This window comes from Oncorhynchus mykiss, chromosome 2 (genome assembly GCF_013265735.2).
Source record: "Oncorhynchus mykiss isolate Arlee chromosome 2, USDA_OmykA_1.1, whole genome shotgun sequence".
Taxonomy (NCBI): Eukaryota; Metazoa; Chordata; class Actinopteri; order Salmoniformes; family Salmonidae; genus Oncorhynchus; species Oncorhynchus mykiss.
The window spans coordinates 16,983,700-17,006,965 of NC_048566.1; the positions used below are offsets into that span (position 1 = coordinate 16,983,700).

Below are 23,266 nucleotides of genomic sequence, written 5' to 3' on the forward strand. Positions count from 1 at the left end.
CTTATCTCACTAACTACATACATAAACAACACTGAGCGGTTCAGAGAGGGAGTGAGAGGTTATGTGATTGACTGCCGGCACATGCCATTTGTATCAATAAATCACTATCAGAAAATGTTTTGTGTGGTAATTATTGATATATATTTACTGTTTTATTCACGTTTTCAAGTAACGGTGATAAACCATGCATTCCGATTCTTGCAGAGATTATAATGGGCACATATTATGTGTGTAAAATGATGAGCTAAGCTAATTCCAGCTATGTGTGTGGAGCCATGTTTGTTGACATACAATGCATTCTGGGTTTCACGTAATCGTCTGTCGGACCAAATAAGCTATAACAAAATGAGGTGAGTAAGGGTTTACTAATTTCAGGAAGTTCATACTATACACAGACCAAACTCATCTTGTCTTCTCTTATTATCTTTGGTTTCTGTGAGGAAAAAAAGCCTCCTCGGGTTGCTTTCGATTTCTAGAAAGTGTTTAACGCAATTATTTAGATCAATGGTGAGCTCACCCGTGATGTGATTAATTATAAATAGTAATTGCTATTAGCTAATTCATATTGTAGTTTATGTCAGCCGAGAGATGTAAAAATATGACCTTGTGTTGTTGAGTCAATCTTTCCTCAGTTAGCGCTAAGACAAATGTAGCCTACATTTTTCCGGGTTGGATGATTGTGTTATGTTATAGATACTTCTGTGAATATCTGAACATTGTATCCAAAAATAAACTGCTCACATTCTGGACATAACTTTGTAAGGACTGTGTTTGTGTAAATAGTTTCTGAAAAAAGTGTGGCCAGCTCAAATGCTGATTGCTGCGTCATTCGAAACTGTCCATTCTAAATGAGCATTCTAATCACCCAGGTGTGATCGTAGGCTTCAGGGACCACTGTAGAATGATCACACCCGTGTGATGGTACATGTGAAAGGGCTAGAGCTGAGATGGGTTCCAGGAAGTGGTGATAGTTGTGAATCAAATCAAACTTTATTTGTCACATGCGCCAAATACAACAAGTGTAGACTTTACCGTAAAATGCTTACTTACAAGCCCTTAATCTACCCATCGTGTCCGATTTCAAAAAGGCTTTACAGCGAAAGCACAACATATGATTATGTTAGGTCAGAGCCAAATCACAAAAACACACAGAGCCATTTTTCCAGCCAAAGAGAGGAGTCACAAAAAGCAGAAATATAGATCAAATTCATCACTAACCTTGGATGATCTTCCTCAGATGACACTCATAGGACATCATGTTACACAATACATGTATGTTTTGTTCGATAAAGTGCATATTTATATCCCAAAATCTCAGTTTACATTGGTGCTTTACGTTCAGTAAACATCCGGTGATGTTGCAGAGAGCCACATCAATTTACAGAAATACTCAAAATAAACATTGATAAAAGATACAAGTGTTATTCAGAGAATTAAATATAGACTTCTCCCTAACCTCTTGCGACGAGCAATTCCGTAGCCTCAAACGCATTAGCATAATGCAGCGGACATAAATACCCCTAGAAACTTTTCCTATTCATGAAAATCGCAAATGAAATGAAATAAATATATTCAAACACAAGCTTAGCCTTTTGTTAACAACACTGTCATCTCAGATTTTCAAAATATGCGTTACAGCCAACGCTAGACAATTTGTGTAAGTTTGTCATGGCATAATGCTATGCTAGGCTCTGCTGGCAGCAGGCAACATTTTCACGAAAATAACAAAAGCAACCGAATTAAATAATTTACCTTTGAAGAACTTCAGATGCTTTCACTCAGGAGACTCTTAGATAGCAAATGTTCCTTTTTTCCCAAAATATTATTTTTGTAGGCGAAATAGCTCCCGTTTCTTCATCATGCTTGGCTGAGAAATCGACCGGAAAATGCTACAACTATAACGGCAAACTTTTTTCAAAATTTGCTCCATAATATCGACAGAAACACGGCAAACATTGTTTAGGATCCATCCTCAAGGTGTTTTTAACATATATATTCGATAATATATCCGTCGAGGCAATTGGTTTCTCATAAGAAGCGATTGGAAAAATGGCTACCTCAGTATTTTACGCAAGATTTTCTGCGGGAGACACCATGTGACCACATGCTATATATGGTCCCTTACGGCCATTCTTCAATGGAAATGCCTAAAAAGACGTCACAATGCTGTAGACACCTTGGGGGATACGTGGAAAACGTAAGCTCATTCGTAGCTCATTCACAGCCATATAAGGAGTCATTGACATGAGGCGGTTTCAAAAAATGCGGCACTTCCTGGTTGGATTTTTATCTGGGTTTCGCCTGTAACATCAGTTCTGTGGCACTCACAGACAATATCTTTGCAGTTCTGGAAACGTCAGAGTGTTTTCTTTCCAAAGCTGTCAATTATATGCATAGTCGAGCATCTTTTCGTGACAAAATATCTTGTTTAACCTTTCTGATCTCCCCATCCCGGATCCGGGTTCGTGAATACAGACTCAAGCTCATTACCATAACGCAACGTTAACTATTCATGAAAATCGCAAATGAAATGAAATAAATATGCTAGCTCTCAAGCTTAGCCTTTTGTTAACAACACTGTCATCTCAGATTTTCAAAATATGCTTCTCAACCATTGCAAAACAAGCATTTGTGTAACAGTATTGATGGCTAACGTAGCATTTAGCGTTAGCATTCAGCTGGCAACATTTACACAAAAAAACAGAAAAGCATTCAAAAAAATCATTTACCTTTGAAGAACTTCAGATGTTTTCAATGAAGAGACTCTCAGATAGCAAATGTTCAGTTTTTCCTGAAAGATTATTTGTTTAGGACAAATCGCTCCGTTTTCTGCGTCACGTTTAGCTATGAAAAAACCCCTGTATCCAGGATTGTGTAAATCTATCAGCAAGCTCATTAGCATAACACAACGTTAACTATTTATGAAAATCGCAAATTAAATGAAATAAATATGCCATCTCTCAAGCTTAGCCTTTTGTAAACAACACTGTCATCTCAGATTTTCAAAATATGCTTCTCAACCATAGGAAAACAATAATTTGTGTAAAAGTAGCTAGCTAGAGTTAGCATTTCGCATTAGCATTTAGCGTTAGCATTAGCGTTAGCATCCAGCACGCAACATTAACAAAAACATAAAAGCCTTCAAATAAAATCATTTACCTTTGAAGAACTTCTGATGTTTTCAATGAGGATACTCTCAGTTAGATAGCAGATGCTCAGTTTTTCCAAAAAGATTCCTTGTGTATTAGAAATAGCTCCGTTTTATACATCACATTTGGCTACCAAAAAAAATCCATAAATTCAGTCCTCAAAACGCAAACTTTTTTCCAAATTAACTCCATAATATCGACTGAAAACATGGCAAACGTTGTTTAGAATCAATCATCAAGGTGTTTTTCACATATCTCTTCATTGATACATCGTTCTTGGACACATGCTTTCTCCCCTGAATCAAATGGTAAAGTAGAAGCAGCTGGCAATTGCGCACCGAATTCGACGCAGGACACCAGGCGGACACTTGGAAAATGTAGTCTCTTATGGTCAATCTTCCAATGATATGCCTACAAATACGTCACAATGCTGCTAAGACCTTGGGCGAACGACAGAAAGTGTAGGCTCATTCGTTGCGCAATCACAGCCATATAAGGAGAGAATGGAAAACAGAGCTTCAGAAATTCTGCTAATTCCTGGGTGATGCATCATCTTGGTTTCGCCTGTAGAATGAGTTCTGGGGCACTTACAGACAAAATCTTTGCAGATTCTGAAACTTCAGAGTGTTTTCTTTCCAAAACTGTCAAGAATATGCATAGTCGAGCATCTTTTCGTGACAAAATATCGCGCTTAAAACGGGAACGTTTTTTATCCAAAAATGAAATAGCGCCCCTAGAGCTCTAACAGGTTAAAACGGGATTGTTTTTCATCCAAAAAAATGTAATAGCGCCACCTAGTCGCAAGAAGTTAATACAACCACTGTGTCAGATTTCAAAAAAACTTTACAGAAAAAGCAAACCATGCAATAATCTGACTACGGCGCTCAGACGACAAAACAAGCCAAAGACATATCCGCCATGTTGGAGTCAACAGAAGTCAGAAATAGCATTAGAAATATTCACTTACCTTTGATGATCTTCATCAGAATGCACTCCCAGGAATCCCAGTTCCACAATAAATGTTTGATTTGTTCGATAAAGTTCATAATTTATGTCCAAATTCCTCCTTGTTTTTAGCGCATTCAGCCCAGTAATCCAACTTCATGACGCGCGATCACTAGGTGCAGACAAAAAAGTCCAAAAGTTATGTTACAGTCCGTAGAAACATGTCAAACGATGTATAGAATCAATCTTTAGGATGTTTTTAACATAAATCTTCAATAATGTTCCAACCGGAGAATTCCTTTGTTTTCAGAAATGCAATGGAACGCTGGCTAACTCTCACGTGAATGAGCGTCACGAGCTTGTGACACTCTGCCAGACCACTGACTCAAAGAGCCCTTATAAGCCCCTCCTTTACAGTAGAAGCATCAAACAAGGTTCTAAAGACTGTTGACATCTAGTGGAAGCCTTATGAAGTGCAATTTTACCCCATAGACACTGTGTTTTATCAGATTTCCCACTTACTGGTTGGATTTTTCTCAGGTTTTAACCTGCCATATGAGTTCTGTTATACTCACAGACATCATTCAAACAGTTTTAGAAACTTCAGAGTGTTTTCTATCCAAATCTACTAATACTAGGCACATATTACCAACTGGGACTGAGTAGCCGAAAATGCTGCCCCCTATCCCAAACAGGTTAACCAGCAGTGCAGTTCAAGAAGAATAAATAATTTACCAAGTAGACAAAAAAAAAGTAATAATAAAAAGTAACACAATAAGAATAACATAACAAGGCTATATACAGGGGGCACCGGTACCAAGTCAGTGTGCGGGGGTACAGGCTAATTGAGGTCATCTGTGCATGTAGGTGGGGGCGAAGTTACTAGGCATAGGTAACAAACAAACAGAGAGTAGCAGCAGTGTACAAAAGGGAGGGGGGGTCAATGTAAATTGTCCAAATTGTTCAGCAGTCTTATGGCTTGGGGGTAGAAGCTGTTGAGGAGCCTTTTGGTCCTAGACTTGGCGCTCCGGTACCGCTTGCCGTGCGGTAGCAGAGAAAACAGTCTATAACTAAGGTGACTGGAGTCTCTGACAATGTTATGGGCTTTCCTCTGACACCGCCTATTATATAGGTCCTGGATGGCAGGAAGCTCGGCCCCAGTGATATGCTGGGCCATTCGCACTACCCTCTGTAGCGTCTTATGGTCAGATGCCGAGCAGTTGCCATACCAGGCGGTGATGCAACCCGTCAGGATGCTCTTGATGGTGCAGCACTAGAAACTTTTGAGGATCTGGGGACCCATGCCAAATCTTTTCAGTCTCAGTCTTCTTGATATGTTTGGACCATGATAGTTCGTTGGTTATGTGGACACCAATGAATTTATAACCCGCTCCACTACAGCCACGTCGATGTTAATAGGGGCCTGTTCGGCCCGCCTTTTCCTGTAGTCCACGATCAGCTCCTTTGTCTTGCTCACCTTGAGGGAGAGGTTGTTGTCCTGGCACCACACTGCCAGTTCTCTGACCTCCTCCCTATAGACCATCTCATCGTTGTTGGGGATCAGGCCTACCACTGTTGTGTCGTCAGCAAACTTAATGATGGTGTTGGAGTCGTAATTGGCCATGCAGTTGTGGGTGAACAGGGAATAAAGGAGGGGACTAAGTACACACCCCTGAGGGGCCCCAGTGTTAAGGATCAGCGTAGCAGACGTGTTGTTGCCTAATCTTACCACCTGGGGGCGGCCAGTCAGGAAGTCCAGGATCCAGTTGCAGAGGGAGGTGGTTAGTCCCAGAGTCCTTACCTTAGTGATGAGCTTCGTGGGCACTATAGTGTTGAACGCTGAGCTGTAGTCAATGAACAGCATTCTCACATAGGTGTTCCATTTTTCCAGGTGAGAAAGGGCAGTATGGAGTGCAATTGAGATTGCATCATCTGTGGATCTGTTGGGGCTGCATGCAATTTGGAGTGGGTCTAGGGTGTCCGGGAGGATGCTGTTAATGTGAGCCATGACCAGCCTTTCAAAGTACTTCATGGCTACCGACGTGAATACTCATAATAAACATTGATAAAAGATACAAGTGTTATTCACAGAATTAAAGATATTCTCCTTAATGCAACCGCTGTGTCAGATTTCAAAAAAACTTTACGAAAAAAGCATAATCTGAGAACGGCGCTCAAAACCCAAAACAGCCAGAGGAATATCCGCCATTTTGGAATCAACAAAGTTAGAAACAACACCATAAATATTCACTTACCTTTGATGATCTTCATCAGAAGGCACTCCCAGGAATCCCAGTTCGACAATAAATGACTGATTTGTGCCATAAAGTTCCATCATTTATGTTCAAATAGCCACTTGTTGTTAGCGTGTTCAGCCCAGTACTCCATCTTCATGAGGCGCAGGCACTTCATCCAGACAAAAACTTGAAAAGTTCCGTACCAGTCCTTTAGAAACATGTCAAATGATGTATGGAAACAATCTTTAGGATGTTTTTAACATAAAACATCAATAATGTTCCAACCGGAGAATTCCTTTGTCTTCAGAAAAGCACTGGAACGAGAGGTAGCGCGCGTCATGAGACCAAGGCTCTCTGCCAGACCACTGACTCAAAGAGCTTTTATGAGCCCCTCCTTTATAGTAGTTATCCTCAAACCAGTTTCTAAAGACGGTTGACATCTAGTGGAAGCCGTAAGAAGTGCAACTTTATCCATATCTCAATGTGTATTCGGTAGGCCAAGCTTTGAAAAATTACAAACCTGATTTTTCTCAGGTTTTCGTCTGCCATATGAGTTCTGTTATACTCACAGACATCATTCAAACAGTTTTAGACACTTCAGAGTGTTTTCTATCCAATACTAATAATAATATGCATATAATAGCATCTGGGACAGAGTAGGATGCAGTTCACAATTGACACGCTATTCATCCAAAAGTGAAAATGCTGCCCCCTATCCCAAAAAGGTTAAGGTACTCAGACGAGCAATACCTCTAGACTTCTTTAAAATTAGACATTGTGCACTAGCTGTTATTGCCAAAAAGACACACACGCCCACCCCTCATTTTAGCAGCGGTAGCCTCTCTGTTTTTATTTCAGTGTTGTATATATTTTTGTATTGGTGCGCGTCGGGTCCTCGTACCCATTTTTGTTATTTGTTACATTTAGTCTTTGGAGTAAGTTTCGTTCATTGTTATTAAATAACTCCATTACACTCAGTTTGAATCTCCTGCGCCTGACTTCACGCAACATGTGTGGATCTGGGCCTGTCCCAGTGAAAGCAAGATATCCTTCTCGTCAGACTCGTTAAAGGAAAAGGTTTCTTTCAGTCCGTGGTGAGTAATCGCTTTTCTGATGTCCAGAAGTTGTTTTCGGACATAAGAGACGGTAGCAGCAACATTATGTACCCAATAAGTTAAAAAATAAGTTACACAAAACACAAAAAAAATAACAAAATAGCACAATTGGTTGGGAGAATGTAAAAGGTCCGTCATGTTCTTTGAACGAGTCTTTGTCGTGCTTGTTGCAGTAATCAGGCAACACCACACACCCCTCAGAGAAGCATGTGATATTAGTCTGACTGCTATTTCACACACGCAGACACGCATACACTCACTCACACACACACACACACACACACACACACACACACACACACACACACACACACACACACACACACACACACACACACACACACACACACACACAAGACTGATTGTAGAACTACAGTGGTACTAAATGACCAGCACTATCTTGCCTTGTTGCCTCTCTACTGTAAAGTCTTGTGTGTGGTGTGTTTCCCATGAGATAAAGGATAAATAAGCAGTGCTTGACTTGGGCAGGAGCTCACCGAAGCTGAGTACCAGCACCTCAAGTTATTTTCTGCTTGAGCTCCTGTTCCTCTTATAGAATATTATCTCAAAAGTATTGTGGAGCTCCTGCACCTAAATATAAACAGTACCGCCAACCAAAATGAATACCGGAACCAATTTCAGTCCATGTCAAGCACTGTAAATAAGTCACACCACCGTGTGTGATGCCTCTGCTCACAGGGTGTTGTGTGTGATGCCTCTGCTCACAGGATATTGTGTGTGATGCCTCTGCTCACAGGATGTTGTGTGTGATGCCTCTGCTCACAGGGCATGTCACCTATAGTCACTATATGACCATGCTAAACAGGACAAACGTGTGAAAATGTATATAGAAAAGCACTTTCACTATTTGTTAGTCTGGTCATCCTCAGATTTGATATGGCCGGAAGAAATGGCAGCAGTTTTATGGGCGCCAAACCAATTGTGTTATTATGTGCTTTTTTTCGCGTTATTTGTAACTTATTTTGTACTGAATGTTTCTGCAGTCATATCTTCTGGCAAAAAATAGCTTCTGGATATCAGGACAGCGATCACTCACCTCGGATTAGACTAAGAGCTTCTGGATATCAGGACAGCGATCACTCACCTCGGATTAGACAAAGAGCTTCTGGATATCAGGACAGCGATCACTCACCTCGGATTAGACTAAGAGCTTCTGGATATCAGGACAGCGATCACTCACCTCGGATTAGACTAAGAGCTTCTGGATATCAGGACAGTGATCTCTCACCTCGGATTAGACAAAGAGCTTCTGGATATCAGGACAGCGATCACTCACTTCGGATTAGACTAAGAGCTTCTGGATATCAGGACAGCGATCACTCACCTCGGATTAGACAAAGAGCTTCTGGATATCAGGACAGCGATCACTCACCTCGGATTAGACTAAGAGCTTCTGGATATCAGGACAGCGATCACTCACCTCGGATTAGACTAAGAGCTTCTGGATATCAGGACAGTGATCTCTCACCTCGGATTAGACAAAGAGCTTCTGGATATCAGGACAGCGATCACTCACTTCGGATTAGACTAAGAGCTTCTGGATATCAGGACAGCGATCACTCACCTCGGATTAGACAAAGAGCTTCTGGATATCAGGACAGCGATCACTCACCTCGGATTAGACAAAGATTTTTTTCTTCAACAAGCAAGACGCACACAACATTCTCCAAACACCCTACAGGGCAAACATCCCCGTTATTTGCAAGAGGAAGAAACGCAGGTACAGGGGACACAGAGCGGGATGCCTCGTGAGGACCCGCAGACGGCGAGTGGGAAAGTTGCCGTTACCGTCAATAATAATCGCCAACGTGCAATGATTGGACAGTAAATTAGACGAGGTACGATCACGAATATCCTACCAACGGGACATCAAAAACAGTAATATCCACTGAGCTAAAGGGCAGGGCTGCCACTTTCAAGGTGCGGGACTCTAACCCGGAAGCTTACAAGAAATCCTGCTATTGCCTGCGACGAACCATCAAACAGGCAAAGCGTCAATACAGGGCTAAGATTGAATCATAATACACCGGCTACGACGCTCGTCAGATGTGGCAGGGCTTGCAAACTATTACAGACTACAAAGGGAAGCACAGCCACGAGCTGCCCAGGGACACGACCCTACCATACTCGCTTCGACGCAAGCAACACTGAGGCATGTATGAGAGCATCAGCTGTTCCGGACGACTGTGTGATCACGCTCTCCGTAGCTGACGTGAGTAAGACCTTTAAACAGGTCCACATACACAAGGCTGCGGGGTCAGACGGATTACCAGGATGTGTGCTCCGGGCATGTGCTGACCAACTGGCAGGTGTCTTCACTGACATTTTCAACATGTCCCTGATTGAGTCCGTAATACCAACATGTTTCAAGCAGACCACCATAGTCCCTGTGCCCAAGAACACAAAGGCAACCTGCCTAAATGACTACAGACCCGTAGCACTCACGTCCGTAGCCATGAAGTGCTTTGAAAGGCTGGTAATGGCTCACATCAACACCATTATCCCAGAAACCCTAGACCCACTCCAATTTGCATACCACCCAAACAGATCCACAGATGATGCAATCTCTATTGCACTCCACACTGCCCTTTCCCACCTGGATAAAAACACTTATGTGAGAATGCTATTCATTGACTACAGATCAGCGTTCAACACCATAGTACCCTCAAAGCTCATCACTAAGCTAAGGATCCTGTGGCTAAACACCTCCCTCTGCAAATGGATCCTGGACTTCCTGACGGGCCGCCCAAAGGTGGTGAGGGTAGGTAGCAACACATCTGCCACGCTAATGCTCAACACTGGATCCCCCCAAGGGTGCGTGCTCAGTCCCCTCCAGTACTCCATGTTCACCCACGACTGCATGGCCTGGCACGACTCCAAATGACACAACAGTAGCCTGATGACGAGACAGCCTATAGGGAGGTCAGAGACCTGGCCGGGTGGTGCCAGAATAACAACCTATCCCTCAACAAATCAAGACTAAGGAGATGATTGTGGACTACAGGAAAAGGAGGACCGAGTACACCCCCATTCTCATCGACGGGGCTGTAGTGGAGCAGGTTCAGAGTTTCAAGTTCCTTGGTGTCCACTTCACCAACAAACTAGAGTGGTCCAAACACACCAAGACAATCGTGAAGAGGGCACGACAAAGCCTATTCCCCCTCAGGAAACTAAAAAGATTTGGCATGGGTCCTGAGATCCTCAAAAGGTTCTACAGCTGCAACATCGAGAGCATGTTGCATCACTGCCTGGTACGGCAATTGCTCAGCCTCCGACCACAAGGCACTACAGAGGGTAGTGCGTACGGCCCAGTACACCACTGGGGCTAAGCTGCCTGCCTTCCAGGACCTCTACACCAGGCGGTGTCAGAGGAAGGCCCTAAAAATTGTCAAAGACCCCAGCCACCCCAGTCATAGACTGTTCTCTCTACTACCGCATGGCAAGCGGTACCAGAGTGCCAAGTCTAGGACCAAAAGGCTTCTCAACAGTTTTTACCCCCAAGCCATAAGACTCCTGAACAGGTAATCAAATGGCTACCTGGACTATTTGCATTGTGTGCCTCCCCCCAACCCCTCTTTTACGCTGCTGCTACTCTCTTTTTATCATTTATGCACAGTCACTTTAACTATACATTCATGTACATACTACCTCAATTGGCCCGACCAACCATTGCTCCCGCACATTGGCTAACCGGGCTCTCTGCACTGTGTCCCGCCACCCGCCACCCACCACCCACCAACCCCTCTTTACACTACTGTTACTCTCTGTTCATCATATATGCATAGTCACTTTCACCATATCTACATGCACATACTACCTCAATCAGCCCGACTAACCGGTGTCTGTATGTAGCCTCACTACTTTAATAGCCTCGCTACTTTATATAGCCTCACTATTGTTTTTCACTGTCTTTTTACTGTTGTTTTTATTTCTTTACTTACCTATTGTTCACCTAATACCTTTTTCACTGTAAGGTATACCTGTGGTATTCGGCGCACGTGACAAATAGACTTTAATTTGATTTATATTTTCAATCAAAACTAAATAAAAATAAATGAAAAGTTTAATTTTCTACTTTAGAATAGTAATGTTCACAATTTCCCTGAGGGGTATATGGAGCAAGTTAGCCAATAAGGTAGCCCTACAGGTTAGTTTGGCCAGGAGAACGCTGCAGTTTTACCACATTCTTCTTAAATGAAAAGTTGTTAAATGAATAACTCCAGTCAGAATAAGAGGTATTTATGCTCATTCAAAGACATTAGACATATGCAGGGATTTCTCCTCTCTGTATGTTTTCTGTTGTTGTTTTTTTATAGGGGAAGTCCAGGAAGAACCAGAGCAAAATGGTGGATTGGTTACAATGGTGATACATTCATGTGAAGTAATTATTAACTTTAGATAATATATATGCCTATTATAATTCGTTCAGTAACTAGTTCACATGAAGAAGAGAACAGAACATTGCAGTTTCCATTTCCATCAGATAAAGAGGAACAAGGAGAGGAAAGGGGAGAGTGGGGTGTGGTAATCAATGTTTAAAACCAACAGCCCATCCCTCTCTTCCTCACTCCCCCTCTCTCTCTTTCTCTGACTGTCCAACTCCTCGCACAACTTCGGTGAGTGAAAACTAAACCTAGTAAAACATGTACCTGAGTGCCTCGCTGATAAAACCTTCAGTTTGTTTTAGCTGTGTTTATCTATGAGGTGTTAGATGTGCCAAATTATACTTTCTCATTGGGTGGTTTACAACATTTATTTGTAATTGTGTGTAGTTTAATGTTTTATAGTGATTAATACTTGACTGCAAAAGTATGAATGACTTCAGGGTGTGCTTTGCAACAGTTGGTAAGTGCCTGTCCACACTGTTTATGATCTTGAGCCAAGCTCTGCGGAGGGCGTAACTTTGTCTGCCTTTCCATTCAAACATGTGTGGGTGCTACTCAGAGCACTATGCAGTTTAGATGAAAGAATCTCTCTTCTCTTCCTCCTCCTCCCCTCTCTCTCTTCCTCCCTCAATCCTTCCATAGTGCAGAACACTACCTCTTTCTATCCTCCACACCCCCCTCTCTCTCTTTCGCTCTCTCTGTCCTTACCATAAACTCTCTCTCCCCTCGCTCTGACCATTCTGTGAGTAGAGTATGTTTCTAGTTCTCAGATGGGCAGTCAGAGGGGGGATAAGAAGGTGTGTCTGGTTGAATGTCCTGGGGCAGATGTCAGTGACTCAGAGAGAGATCAGTGGAGTCCACCACAGTGACTGGGGTTGTTCCTTACAACTATAATGTTGTGCTTCCCATGTTCGTACTGTATGGTTGCTTCAACGTCCTTATTTGACCGCACTTACTGCAAGTCACACTGGAGAGGAGGGTCAGCTAAAAGAGGGATTTACATTACAGACGCTTCCTTAAACTCAGAAGTTTCACACCACCTAGACTACGAGTAGGCAGAGAAAGAGAGAATAGAGAGAACCACCTCCCCACATAATGGTGAGATATGTGAAAGGACAGATTGAAGAGACACACCTTAAGCAAACAAGATAGATAGAGGGTGGAGACAGGTGAGGGGTGGGGGAGGTGCTGGGATTTCTATGTTATCGTTTGCCTGAAATTACCAACGCGCCTTTCAGCCGATCCACCAATTTCCTTTCTCTCCTTAAAATCCCCCAGAGTTAATGAGAGAGACATGCAAGGGCGTTGGCTAGAGCCATGTCTGTTTGTGTTTAAACAACTCAGCCCCCTCTCCTCTTCCTTTCTCCCCTCCATATCCGCTTCTCTCTTCCTTCTCTCGCCGCCTCTCTCCCTATGTCTCCATCTCTTACCTCTCTCCCTCTCTAATTGCCTCTGTTGCGTTGCTCTCCATCTCTTCTCCCCCTCTCTTTCTCTTCTTTTGTGGTATAGATGTAGAACCTGTTTGCAGAAGTGGGGCGTGGTGTGTGTGTAGTTAAGTCTTTGCTTCGTGTGCAAAAACCGTTAATAGTCTTTAAACCCTCTATTCAACCTGAACCTTATGTTTAAACATGATTAAACCAGTGCCAACATGACTTTATTTCCCAGACTTATGGAACGTATGGAATGGTAACCCGGATGTAAGATAAAAATAGACTTGAATTGATAATACTGTAAATGAATAAGCTAAATGTGTACCTCCATTCACTCCATTCTCTCTCTGTGTCTCTGTCTCTGTGTGTGTGTGTGTTGTAGTCACCATGTCACAGGTCCAGCAGGGTATGGCATTGCTCATCTCAGCCTTCCACAAGTACTCTGGCAAGGAGGGCGACAAGACGAGTCTGAGCAAGGGAGAACTCAAAGATCTGCTCAACGCTGAGCTTGGAGAGATCATGGGGGTGAGTGGATCCTAGGAACAGTTCAGTTCAATCATGCTTTATTAGCAGCACGACCAAATACAATACTGCTAAAGACAGACACTATTGAAATACTGAATTGCTTGGAACATCACAAACACATGACCCGCCTCATCCAATAGAATAACTTAATCTCTCACACCTTTATAAACACATAACAACTGTGTGGATTCTAGTTTGAACTTCTGAAATCAAGGTCTCACCCATTACCTCTCTCTCTCTCTGATCATTATAACAGAAAAACACTGACCAGGCAAAGGTTGACAAGATCTTCAAAGATCTGGACGCTAACGCAGATGGCAGTGTGGACTTCCAGGAGTACGTCACACTGGTGGCCTGCCTCACCATGGTGTGCAACGAGTTCTTCACCAAGAAGTGAAACAGCTCCCCCTGCCCACTCTCCACAGAACAGCAGCTCTTGCTCCATGAGTGAATTCATGATAAAATTAGCAAGATCCTCAATGCAGGTTCAGAGGGTCAGAGATGCAGGTTTACACACATACACAAAAATAGGGTTGGGTTGATTATACACACCACACATAGACAGGTGAAGGACACAGACATGTACACACACAGACATATAGGCTACAATCTCATGAGATGGAGAGGAAGCTTTTTAAAAAAAATGTTTTTTTACCTTTACTTAACTAGACAAGTCAGTTAAGAACAAATTCTTATTTTCAATGACGGGGTAGGAACAGTGGGTTAACTGCCTGTTCACGGGCAGAACGACAGACCTTTCGGTTACTAGTCCAACTCTCTAACCACTAGGCTACCTTGCCGCCTTTGGTTTGTTTAAAGTGAAAAACGAAATAAACTATTTTAATATGTTTGGAAGAAAGCTGACTTATCATTTGTGCAGGTGTGTGTGTGTGTGTGTGTGTGTGTGTGTGTGTGTGTGTGTGTGTGTGTGTGTGTGTGTGTGTGTGTGTGTGTGTGTGTGTGATTGGCTGTGTATGTAGGATATAGCAAGCAACATGAATCAAACATGAACCTTTGTTTTCAGACACCTGGTGAAATAATAAAATTGTTGATTATGTCAACGTAACCCAAAACATTAAATTAAATTAGGGGTTTAAGGCATGCCCTATATTTGACTACTTAATTACGTCACAATATTGTTATCTACTCCAGAGCCAGTAAGAATACAGGAAGTCAACTGTTACTGTGAAGGTTAAATAGATGAAGTCTCCAACCCAGCAACATAAAACAACAAAGATAATATCCAAATAATGATACTGTATCGCAGGTCTCCATAGAGAACATATTGGACAATACTGAAGATGAAAATTAAGATTAGCCGTAGTCCAGCAATCGCCTAGTCTTAGATTAAATCTGCCGTAGAGTCCACCATTTACACAAGCACACGCAACGTAACATGCAAACCAAGGGGGGCCATTGTATAATTTCCTACTAACGAAGAAACCGGAAGTGTGATTGTTTTGTTCTGTAGAAGGTGTTATGGCGGCGCCAGTGGAGGGAATTTCAAAATTGAGCAGATCCTGCTAAATAGAGTTAATCTATCCTCATGTATTAACAGTGAAAACTACAAGAAACGTGTGAGCAGTCATTCGGGGCGCTTCCTCATAACAGTAAGCGGAGAATAAACGACATGATTGAATTTGCATAGCTTTAGTTAACGTTAGCTAGCTAATTAGCCAAACAAACCCTATAACGTTAGCTGGCTAGTAGTACAACAAGTAAAGTTAGCTGGCTAACTGACTGGTGAACTTTCTAGCATGTCTGCTGTCGTCGTTAGCTAGCTAGTTAGCTGGCTGTGTGCTGAAAGCTCCCACTGAATGGAATCTAGCTAGAGATCTAACGTTAGCTAGATAACGTCACATCGTCATATCTGGTTGGAAGTGTAAAGTTAACGTTATTCAACCAACACTACAGATCCAACAATGGTAAGGGACTGGGTTCGGCATAGGACTCAAAATATGTTCAGTTTGCTCCATCAGAAAGGTTAGGTTAAGGGGTGTTCGGCAAAGTGATAATGTAACTGCCATTCAGAACCATACAAAATATTCTGGTCATTGACTGCCATTGCCTTGTATCTTACCTAACATCAGTAACAGAGCCTTCACCCAAAGATAAAGACCCAGACTGGTGACCTAAGATGACCAGAGTAGGTCCCCTGCAGCAGCGTCCTCTAGCAGGGTGCAGTGACCCAGACATCTGGCTGGTCCCCCTGCCTGCCCCGGTGCCCCTGGTCCCTGCTAGCCTCCTGCGGTGCCCAGAACTGGACCTGTCTCTCCCCCTCAGCCCAGACCCGCCACGGCCCAACCCGGCTAGCCTGCTGAGAGGACGCAGCCACCGGCAGGTCAGTCTGACACATACACACACACACACACTGACGGACAGTCACAGATGGTGCTTTTCTCAGTTGCCAAGACAGCCGTAGAAATGATGAGAGATCTGTGTGTGTCGGTCTGTGTTTTTGGAGAGACATCACTGAAGTGTGTGCCCCTGACTCTACAGGTGCGATTTGCCTCCGAGGAGCCTGTGGTTGACACGGTGATAGCAGAGCCTAGCAAAGACCCTCCACCTTGGCAATGCCCTGGACACTCCAGCAGTTACTCAAAGGGGAAAAGACTCCATGGTAACTAACCCTCCTGGTCTAGAGTCTGATGTACTCATGTTCCCCTGCACAGGAGTTGCATGCATCAACCAATGGTTGTGTGCCACGTCATGGACTGTGCCGTCACACCAGATTGCTATAACGTGATGTGGTTAGGCTGATACATGAAATACCTATCCAGGTGTTATAAGATCTGGCATGAGTCAGCAATGTCTGAGCAGAGGACTGGTCAATATCTCTTCCTGTATTCCTCACATAGGTGGAGAACTGCGTTGGAGGGCAAGGTCAGCAACCAATGAGGAGGCTCCCTGTGAGGAGAGGGGTGGCAGCCTCCCTGAAGGGGCGGAGTTAAATACTACTCTGGCTCTGAGGGCTGAGCTAGATAACGTGGCAGGGGCAGAGTTTAACTCCCAGAAGGCCGTGCAGGAGCAACTACAGAAGTCAGACAGAACCAAGAACAGCATCAGCACCCGGGCTACAGAGGGTAGCACACAGAAACACACACATGCCGACATAAACACACACAGAAACACACACATGCAGACATAAACACACACCACACACAAACTAAGTGTATGTCCTGTCTTTGTCTATAGGGGTGAACGTCCCTCCATCCCAGCACCTCTACAGGGCATTGGTCAGTGTGAATGTGGTGGAGGAGGAGCTTATCAGCCAGGCTCTACGTGACAGGCTTCAGCTGGTCTCGCCCACATGCAGCCATGGCAACAAGGCAAGTCCCTCTCACTGACCCCATCTGATTACATTTATGTGTGTGTGTGTGTGTGTGTGTGTGTGTGTGTGTGTGTGTGTGTGTGTAAGTAATATGTAAATAAAAGTGTGTGTAGAGCGAAATCACTCATGACCTGCAACTAGTCCATAACTGTATTTGTAATCCGTGTGTGTGTGAGCAGAAAGAGGACAGTCCTGACCTGCAGGTTTTCTTCAGGGGGGATCTGCTGAGAGAGAAGCCCCTCCTACCAGGGGAGGAGATTACCATACCACGCCCCCAGCCCATCCCACGCCCCGCAGACACAACCTTCGACCTCTACCACAGACACACATGCTGGGAGGCTGGACCCTGACACACACACACTTACTCTGAACCTCTAGACTGAAAGGCCCTGTCCCAAAACTTAAGAAAAGCATTTTCCCTTCTTTCCCTCCCTACCTCTGTCATTCTCAGATATAAATATTATATTTTAAACTAATTTAAGATATTAAAGGAATAAACCTGTATCATGTTGATGATCGATCTTTACTGCTTGCGTGTGTGCTTGAGCCTTCGTTTAGTTTGTGCTTGCTTGCATGCGTGTACGAGTTGTGGGTGTTGGAGAGCGAGGGAGGAGGTAGAGGTGGTAGAGGGATGAAGAGGTGAGGGAGAGATTGTCCAGGGATCGAAGATGGCTGCGAGGTGAGTACACAGCTTCAATTCACACTGCTGGGTGTGTACTGTTTGTAACGGGGGTATAGAGAGCAATAGTAATGGTGTCTCTTGTAGACACTAACGGAAGCTAACTCTGCCATGGCTTGTTGGCCAAAGCCTATGGGGACATGTATGGGTTTGAGGATAAATGCCGAAGCATTTCTGTAATCAAAACAAGCACAAAGGCATTATCAAATCAAAGTTTATTTGTCACGTGCGCCGAATACAACAGGTGTAAACCTTACAGTGAAATGCTTACTTACCGGCCCTAACCAACAGTGCCATTTTTAAGTAAAAAATAGGTATTAGGTGAACAATAGATAAGTAAAAAAAACAACAGTAAAAAGACAGTGAAATAACAGTAGCGTGGCTATATACAGTAGCGAGGCTATATACAGTAGCGAGGCTATATATAGTAGCGAGGCTATATACAGTAGTGAGGCTATATACAGTAGCGAGGCTATATATAGTAGCGAGGCTATATACAGTAGTGAGGCTATATACAGTAGCGAGGCTATAACAGTAGCGAGGCTATATACAGTAGCGTGGCTATATACAGTAGCGTGGCTATATACAGTAGTGAGGCTATATACAGTAGCGAGGCTATAACAGTAGCGAGGCTATATACAGTAGCGTGGCTATATACAGTAGCGTGGCTATATACAGTAGCGTGGCTATATACAGTAGCGAGGCTATAACAGTAGCGAGGCTATAACAGTAGCGAGGCTATAACAGTAGCGAGGCTATATACAGTAGCGAGGCTATATACAGTAGCGAGGCTATAACAGTAGCAAGGCTATAACAGTAGCGTGGCTATATACAGTAGCGAGGCTATATACAGTAGCGAGGCTATATACAGTAGCGAGGCTATAACTCATACATGTAATGTTAACTGACTGATATTCTATGTATAAGATCTAAGCCTGTGTTAACCTCAGACCTTAACGCTATTCTTTCCCCATTTAATTTCCCCAATAGGAATGGCTGAACGAACCAGAGGTTAGAGTGTGTTTTATGTAGTGTTGGTGTGTGTAACACATTGGTGTAACAGGGAGTTTTGTGTTGGTGTGTGTGATTGCTAACATCGAGCAAGTCCTTCCCCTACCACAGGATAGACATGTTTGTGTTTCAGTGGTGGTAACAATTCTGTAATTTTGTGAAAATGGTACTCCATCTCCCAGATTAACTCAATTGACATGGAATTGAGCCCACATCACCTAGATATGTTGTTTTATATCTCCTAGATATGTTGTTTTATATCTCCTAGATGTGTTGTGTTTTACATCTCCTAGATGTGTTGTGTTTTACATCTCCTAGATGTGTTGTGTTTTACATCTCCTAGATGTGTGGTTCAGGACCATCTCCAGTTAGAATCCATCAGCCTACGTCACCCTGTGCTGTAACCTGGGTGATATAGACCATCCACACTTTCTCTCTCTCTCACACACAGGCACGCTTGTACCATCTCAGCTCACCTCTCTCTCTCACACACACACCCCAGTCTCTGAGACCTGGGCATCTCTCTCTGACCATGGACGTGTCAGCGCTGGGCAGTGGGAGCAGCTGTTCAGAGGATTGTGTGCTAGGGTCTGGCTGTCTGGAGGACTGTGGGAACCAGAGTGACCAGACTGACTGGGAATGGGAGGACTTCAGTGGGGCTGAGCTGGTGTGTGTGACAGCCGTGTGTGTGCTGCTGCTGGCCCTGGGCATCACAGGAAATATGTTAACCATCCTGGTAGTTTGGCTCCGGCCACACCTGAGAAGCACCACCTACCTCTACCTGAGTAGTATGGCCGTTTCCGACCTCCTCATACTGCTTCTGATGCCTTTAGATCTGTACTACAAGGTAAGGGGGAGTCTCTCTAGCTATGGAGGTTCCCTCCCTGGGGTTTAGCTAGCTGATACTGTGTGTGTGTGATTTGTGTTTCTCTCTCGCTAACTGTGGAGGTTCTGGCCCTGGGGGTTAGACGATATAGTGTCTGAGCTGGGTTGTGTGTGTGTAACCTATCTGTGTGTTCGTCCCTCTAGCTGTGGAGGTTCCGGCCCTGGGGGTTAGATATAGTGTCTGTGCTGGGTTGTGTGTGTGTAACCTATCTGTGTGTCCGTCCCTCTAGCTGTGGAGGTTCCAGCCCTGGGATCTGGGTGATGCAGTGTGTAAGCTGAGTGTGTTCATCAGTGAGAGTTGTACCTACTCCTCCATCCTCCACATCACCGCCCTTTCTCTGGAGCGCTACCTCGCTGTCTGTCGACCACTCACAGCCAAGACCCTGGTCACACGGACCCGCGTCCGCACTCTCATTGGCTGCCTGTGGGTTGTGGCCGTGATCAGCGCCGGGCCGGTGTTTGCTATAGTAGGGGTAGAGGAGCTGGGGGGAGGTGAGGGGGAGAGCGAGTGTCGCTGTACGGACTACGCCGTCTCCTCAGGCCTGCTGGGGGCCATGATGTGGCTCTCCAACCTCTACTTCCTGGTGCCGCTGGGCATTCTGGGAGTTGTGTATGGTCTGATCGGCAGGAAGCTTTGGCTCCGCCCACAACGCAGCAGCCGAGACCGCGCCCAGCGACACACCATCAAGATGCTCGGTGAGGCTGTGAGAGAGTCTCTGTATTTTAAAGTTACTTTGATTTACTGGTTTGGGCCTCAGCAATACTACAGCTTAGCAGCCATTGTGAACCAACTATATCACACATACAGTAATAATGAGTTCTAATGTCAACTCTTTCTGTCGCTCCATCCCATATTCTCCTCTCTCTCTAGGGATGATCGTGCTGGCGTTTGTTCTGTGTTGGCTGCCGTTCCACGTTGGTCGGACGTTGTTCTCTATGACTCTGGGCTCCAGCGCTGATATGTACTACATCTCTCAGTACTTTAACCTGGTCTCCTTTGTGTTGTTCTACCTCAGTGCTGCTGTCAACCCTATCCTCTACAACACCATGTCAGCACGCTACCGCCACGCTGTCCGCAGCCTGCTGCGCTCACACACACCCCGCTCCCACCACCCCCCACTCACCCCACAACACTCTACCACCACTCTGTAACTCACCCCCCCCCCCCACTCACCCCACAACACTCTACCACCACTCTGTAACTCACACACACCCCGCTCCCACCACCCCCCACTCACCCCACAACACTCTACCACCACTCTGTAACTCACACACACACACCCCCCCCCCCACTCACCCCACAACACTCTACCACCACTCTGTAACTCACACACACCCCGCTCCCACCACCCCCCCACTCACCCCACAACACTCTACCACTACTCTGTAACTCACGGACACACACACACACACACACACAGAAAACCTTGGAGATGGATGGAGGAATAAGACTTTGTCTTTAGTGAGACATATTGTCAGATTTATTGTATAATATTTGGTTCATATATATTTGCCATTTTGATGACTGTTGGTTCTAAACCCCTGAAGGTGTGTGTGTTCTCAGAGTGATGTGTAATAAACTGTAATTCCAGCCTTTTGTCTTTGTGGTACTTTAGCTCTGGTGTGTGTGTGTGTGTGTGTGTCACCATGGTGACTAGTGAGGGTAAGAATGGCCCCTGGGGAATATTGGCGGGTTGGGAGATTGATTAGAGGGGGTCACTGGGATTATTGGTTAATGTGAGGGAGGGAGGGATGTAAGGTGTTTGTGTGTGTGTGTAGCAGTAGGAGGTTGCAGCCTTTGAGTTGACAGCGTGCTCAGAGTTCCACTCTGTCTCATCACAGACTTACTGATTTAGCAGACTTGACACCTGCAAGCCCACCCACCCCACTCTCACACTCACACAGCTCCTGGGAAGCTCTTGGGAGCCCCCCATTCTAGTAAATCAGTGGCATCAATTAACAAGGGAGACAAGGACACCAGTGGCTACTGCAAACCACCAGGCTCAGTTCTGAATATCACAGCAAAGTATTTTTTTTAATAAAAAAAAAGGCCCTTTTTTTCACATCACAGTACAACATATTCAGTCCCCGTTTGAGTATTTTGTATTGATGTACATTTTTGAATGTGTTACATTTAATCTAAATAAAACATTTGACTGATAATAAACCCTGCACTCTTCATTTGATTCACTTTCTTTCATGACAGACTCGCTCAACCTGCCATGATGGAGAGAGAGAATGAAAGAATCTGAAATGTGTCTTTATATTGTGTGTATCTTGGGCTCTGTGTTTCAGAGTAGAGTTCCTATTCAGCCCATTCATCCCCATCTACCTGCCTAGCACCATCAAATCAAATTTTATTTGTCACATACACATGGTTAGCAGATGTTAATGCGAGTGTAGCGAAATGCTTGTGCTTCTAGTTCCGACAATGCAGTAATAACCAACAAGTAATCTAGCTAACAATTCCAAAACTACTACCTTATACACACAAGTGTAAAGGAATAAAGAATATGTACATAAAGATATATGAATGAGTGATGGTACAGAGCGGCATAGGCAAGATACATTAGATGGTATTGAGTACAGTATATACATATGAGATGAGTATGTAAACAAAGTGGCATAGTTTAAAGTGGCTAGTGATACATGTATTACATAAAGATGCAGTAGATGATATAGAGTACAGTATATACGTATACATATGAGATGAGTAATGTAGGGTATGTAAACATATTAATTAGCATTGTTTAAAGTGGCTAGTGATATATTTTACATCAATTCCCATCATTAAAGGGGCTGGAGTTGAGTCAGTGTGTTGGAAGCAGCCACTCACTGTTAGTGGTGGCTGTTTAACAGTCTGATGGCCTTGAGATAGAAGCTGTTTTTCAGTCTCTCGGTCCCAGCTTTGATGCACCTGTACTGACCTCGCCTTCTGGATGATAGCGGGGTGAACAGGCAGGGACTCGGGTGGCACACTTGTCGTCTAGCCTCTGCTATTCTTCCTGCTTCCATTCTACTATACCTCTCAGGAGGAGAGCTGATAGATGTGGTATCAGGCCAATGGAAATACATTGTCCCCCAGCAAAATGAGTTGACATTTAGGCTGTTTATATGTGTATTTTACACTATGTTGTGGTAAAAACCAGAACATAATACTTGCCTGGATGTCAAGCCCAACACACATCATTGTCACCAATCAACTGCATTGCAGTTAAAAAACAACTTAGCATATGAAAATCAGTGGGGGTAGTCAAACTACACTACCAGCTTATATGAACAGGAGTTGGCATTTAAGTAACTTTTTCTAAACCTGAAAAGGAACCATTTCTAAATGTTATGCAACGAAAACAACCAAATATATCCAAATTGGACATTAGTAAACCTGTTGAGGGCCTGTTACAGTATATCAATCATGACCAGTGGTGACCCGTCATTCAGGGCAGGTGGGTCTAAACCTGTTTCGAGCCCCACATTTCTTGCAAAAAAATGGGCGGGCTTGTCTGTTTTGCATGTGATTTTGGTTTTAATACGTGTCATATCAGTTTGCAAA

The 23,266-nt window shown here is 44.0% G+C and overlaps 3 protein-coding genes across 5 annotated transcripts; all 3 read left to right on the forward strand.

Moving 5' to 3' along the window:
• The first annotated feature begins 11,930 nt into the window (after positions 1–11,930).
• On the forward strand, positions 11,931–14,657 carry LOC110536275 (ictacalcin). 2 transcript variants are annotated; one of them, XM_021621976.2, is made up of 3 exons: positions 11,931–12,083; positions 13,665–13,807; positions 14,064–14,657. In XM_021621976.2, exons 2-3 carry the CDS (start codon positions 13,670–13,672, stop codon positions 14,202–14,204), a joined length of 279 nt encoding a protein of 92 aa, XP_021477651.2. In that variant the 5' UTR covers positions 11,931–12,083; positions 13,665–13,669; the 3' UTR covers positions 14,205–14,657. The 2 variants fall into 2 exon arrangements, with proteins under 2 accessions (XP_021477651.2, XP_036795574.1); XM_036939679.1 differs by lacking the exon at positions 11,931–12,083 and adding an exon at positions 12,264–12,312.
• Positions 14,658–15,121: 464 nt separating this feature from the next.
• LOC110536241 (protein phosphatase 1 regulatory subunit 35) lies at positions 15,122–17,664 on the forward strand. 2 transcript variants are annotated; one of them, XM_021621917.2, is made up of 6 exons: positions 15,122–15,417; positions 15,898–16,148; positions 16,307–16,427; positions 16,666–16,890; positions 17,003–17,136; positions 17,318–17,664. In XM_021621917.2, exons 2-6 carry the CDS (start codon positions 15,945–15,947, stop codon positions 17,486–17,488), a joined length of 855 nt encoding a protein of 284 aa, XP_021477592.2. In that variant the 5' UTR covers positions 15,122–15,417; positions 15,898–15,944; the 3' UTR covers positions 17,489–17,664. The 2 variants fall into 2 exon arrangements, with proteins under 2 accessions (XP_021477592.2, XP_021477601.2); XM_021621926.2 differs by lacking the exon at positions 15,122–15,417 and adding an exon at positions 15,427–15,732.
• Positions 17,665–18,650: 986 nt separating this feature from the next.
• On the forward strand, positions 18,651–20,896 carry LOC110534239 (growth hormone secretagogue receptor type 1). Its single transcript, XM_036939681.1, has 4 exons — positions 18,651–18,828; positions 19,280–19,675; positions 19,944–20,409; positions 20,585–20,896. Exons 2-4 carry the CDS (start codon positions 19,361–19,363, stop codon positions 20,863–20,865), a joined length of 1,062 nt encoding a protein of 353 aa, XP_036795576.1. The 5' UTR covers positions 18,651–18,828; positions 19,280–19,360; the 3' UTR covers positions 20,866–20,896.
• The last annotated feature ends 2,370 nt before the right edge of the window (positions 20,897–23,266 follow it).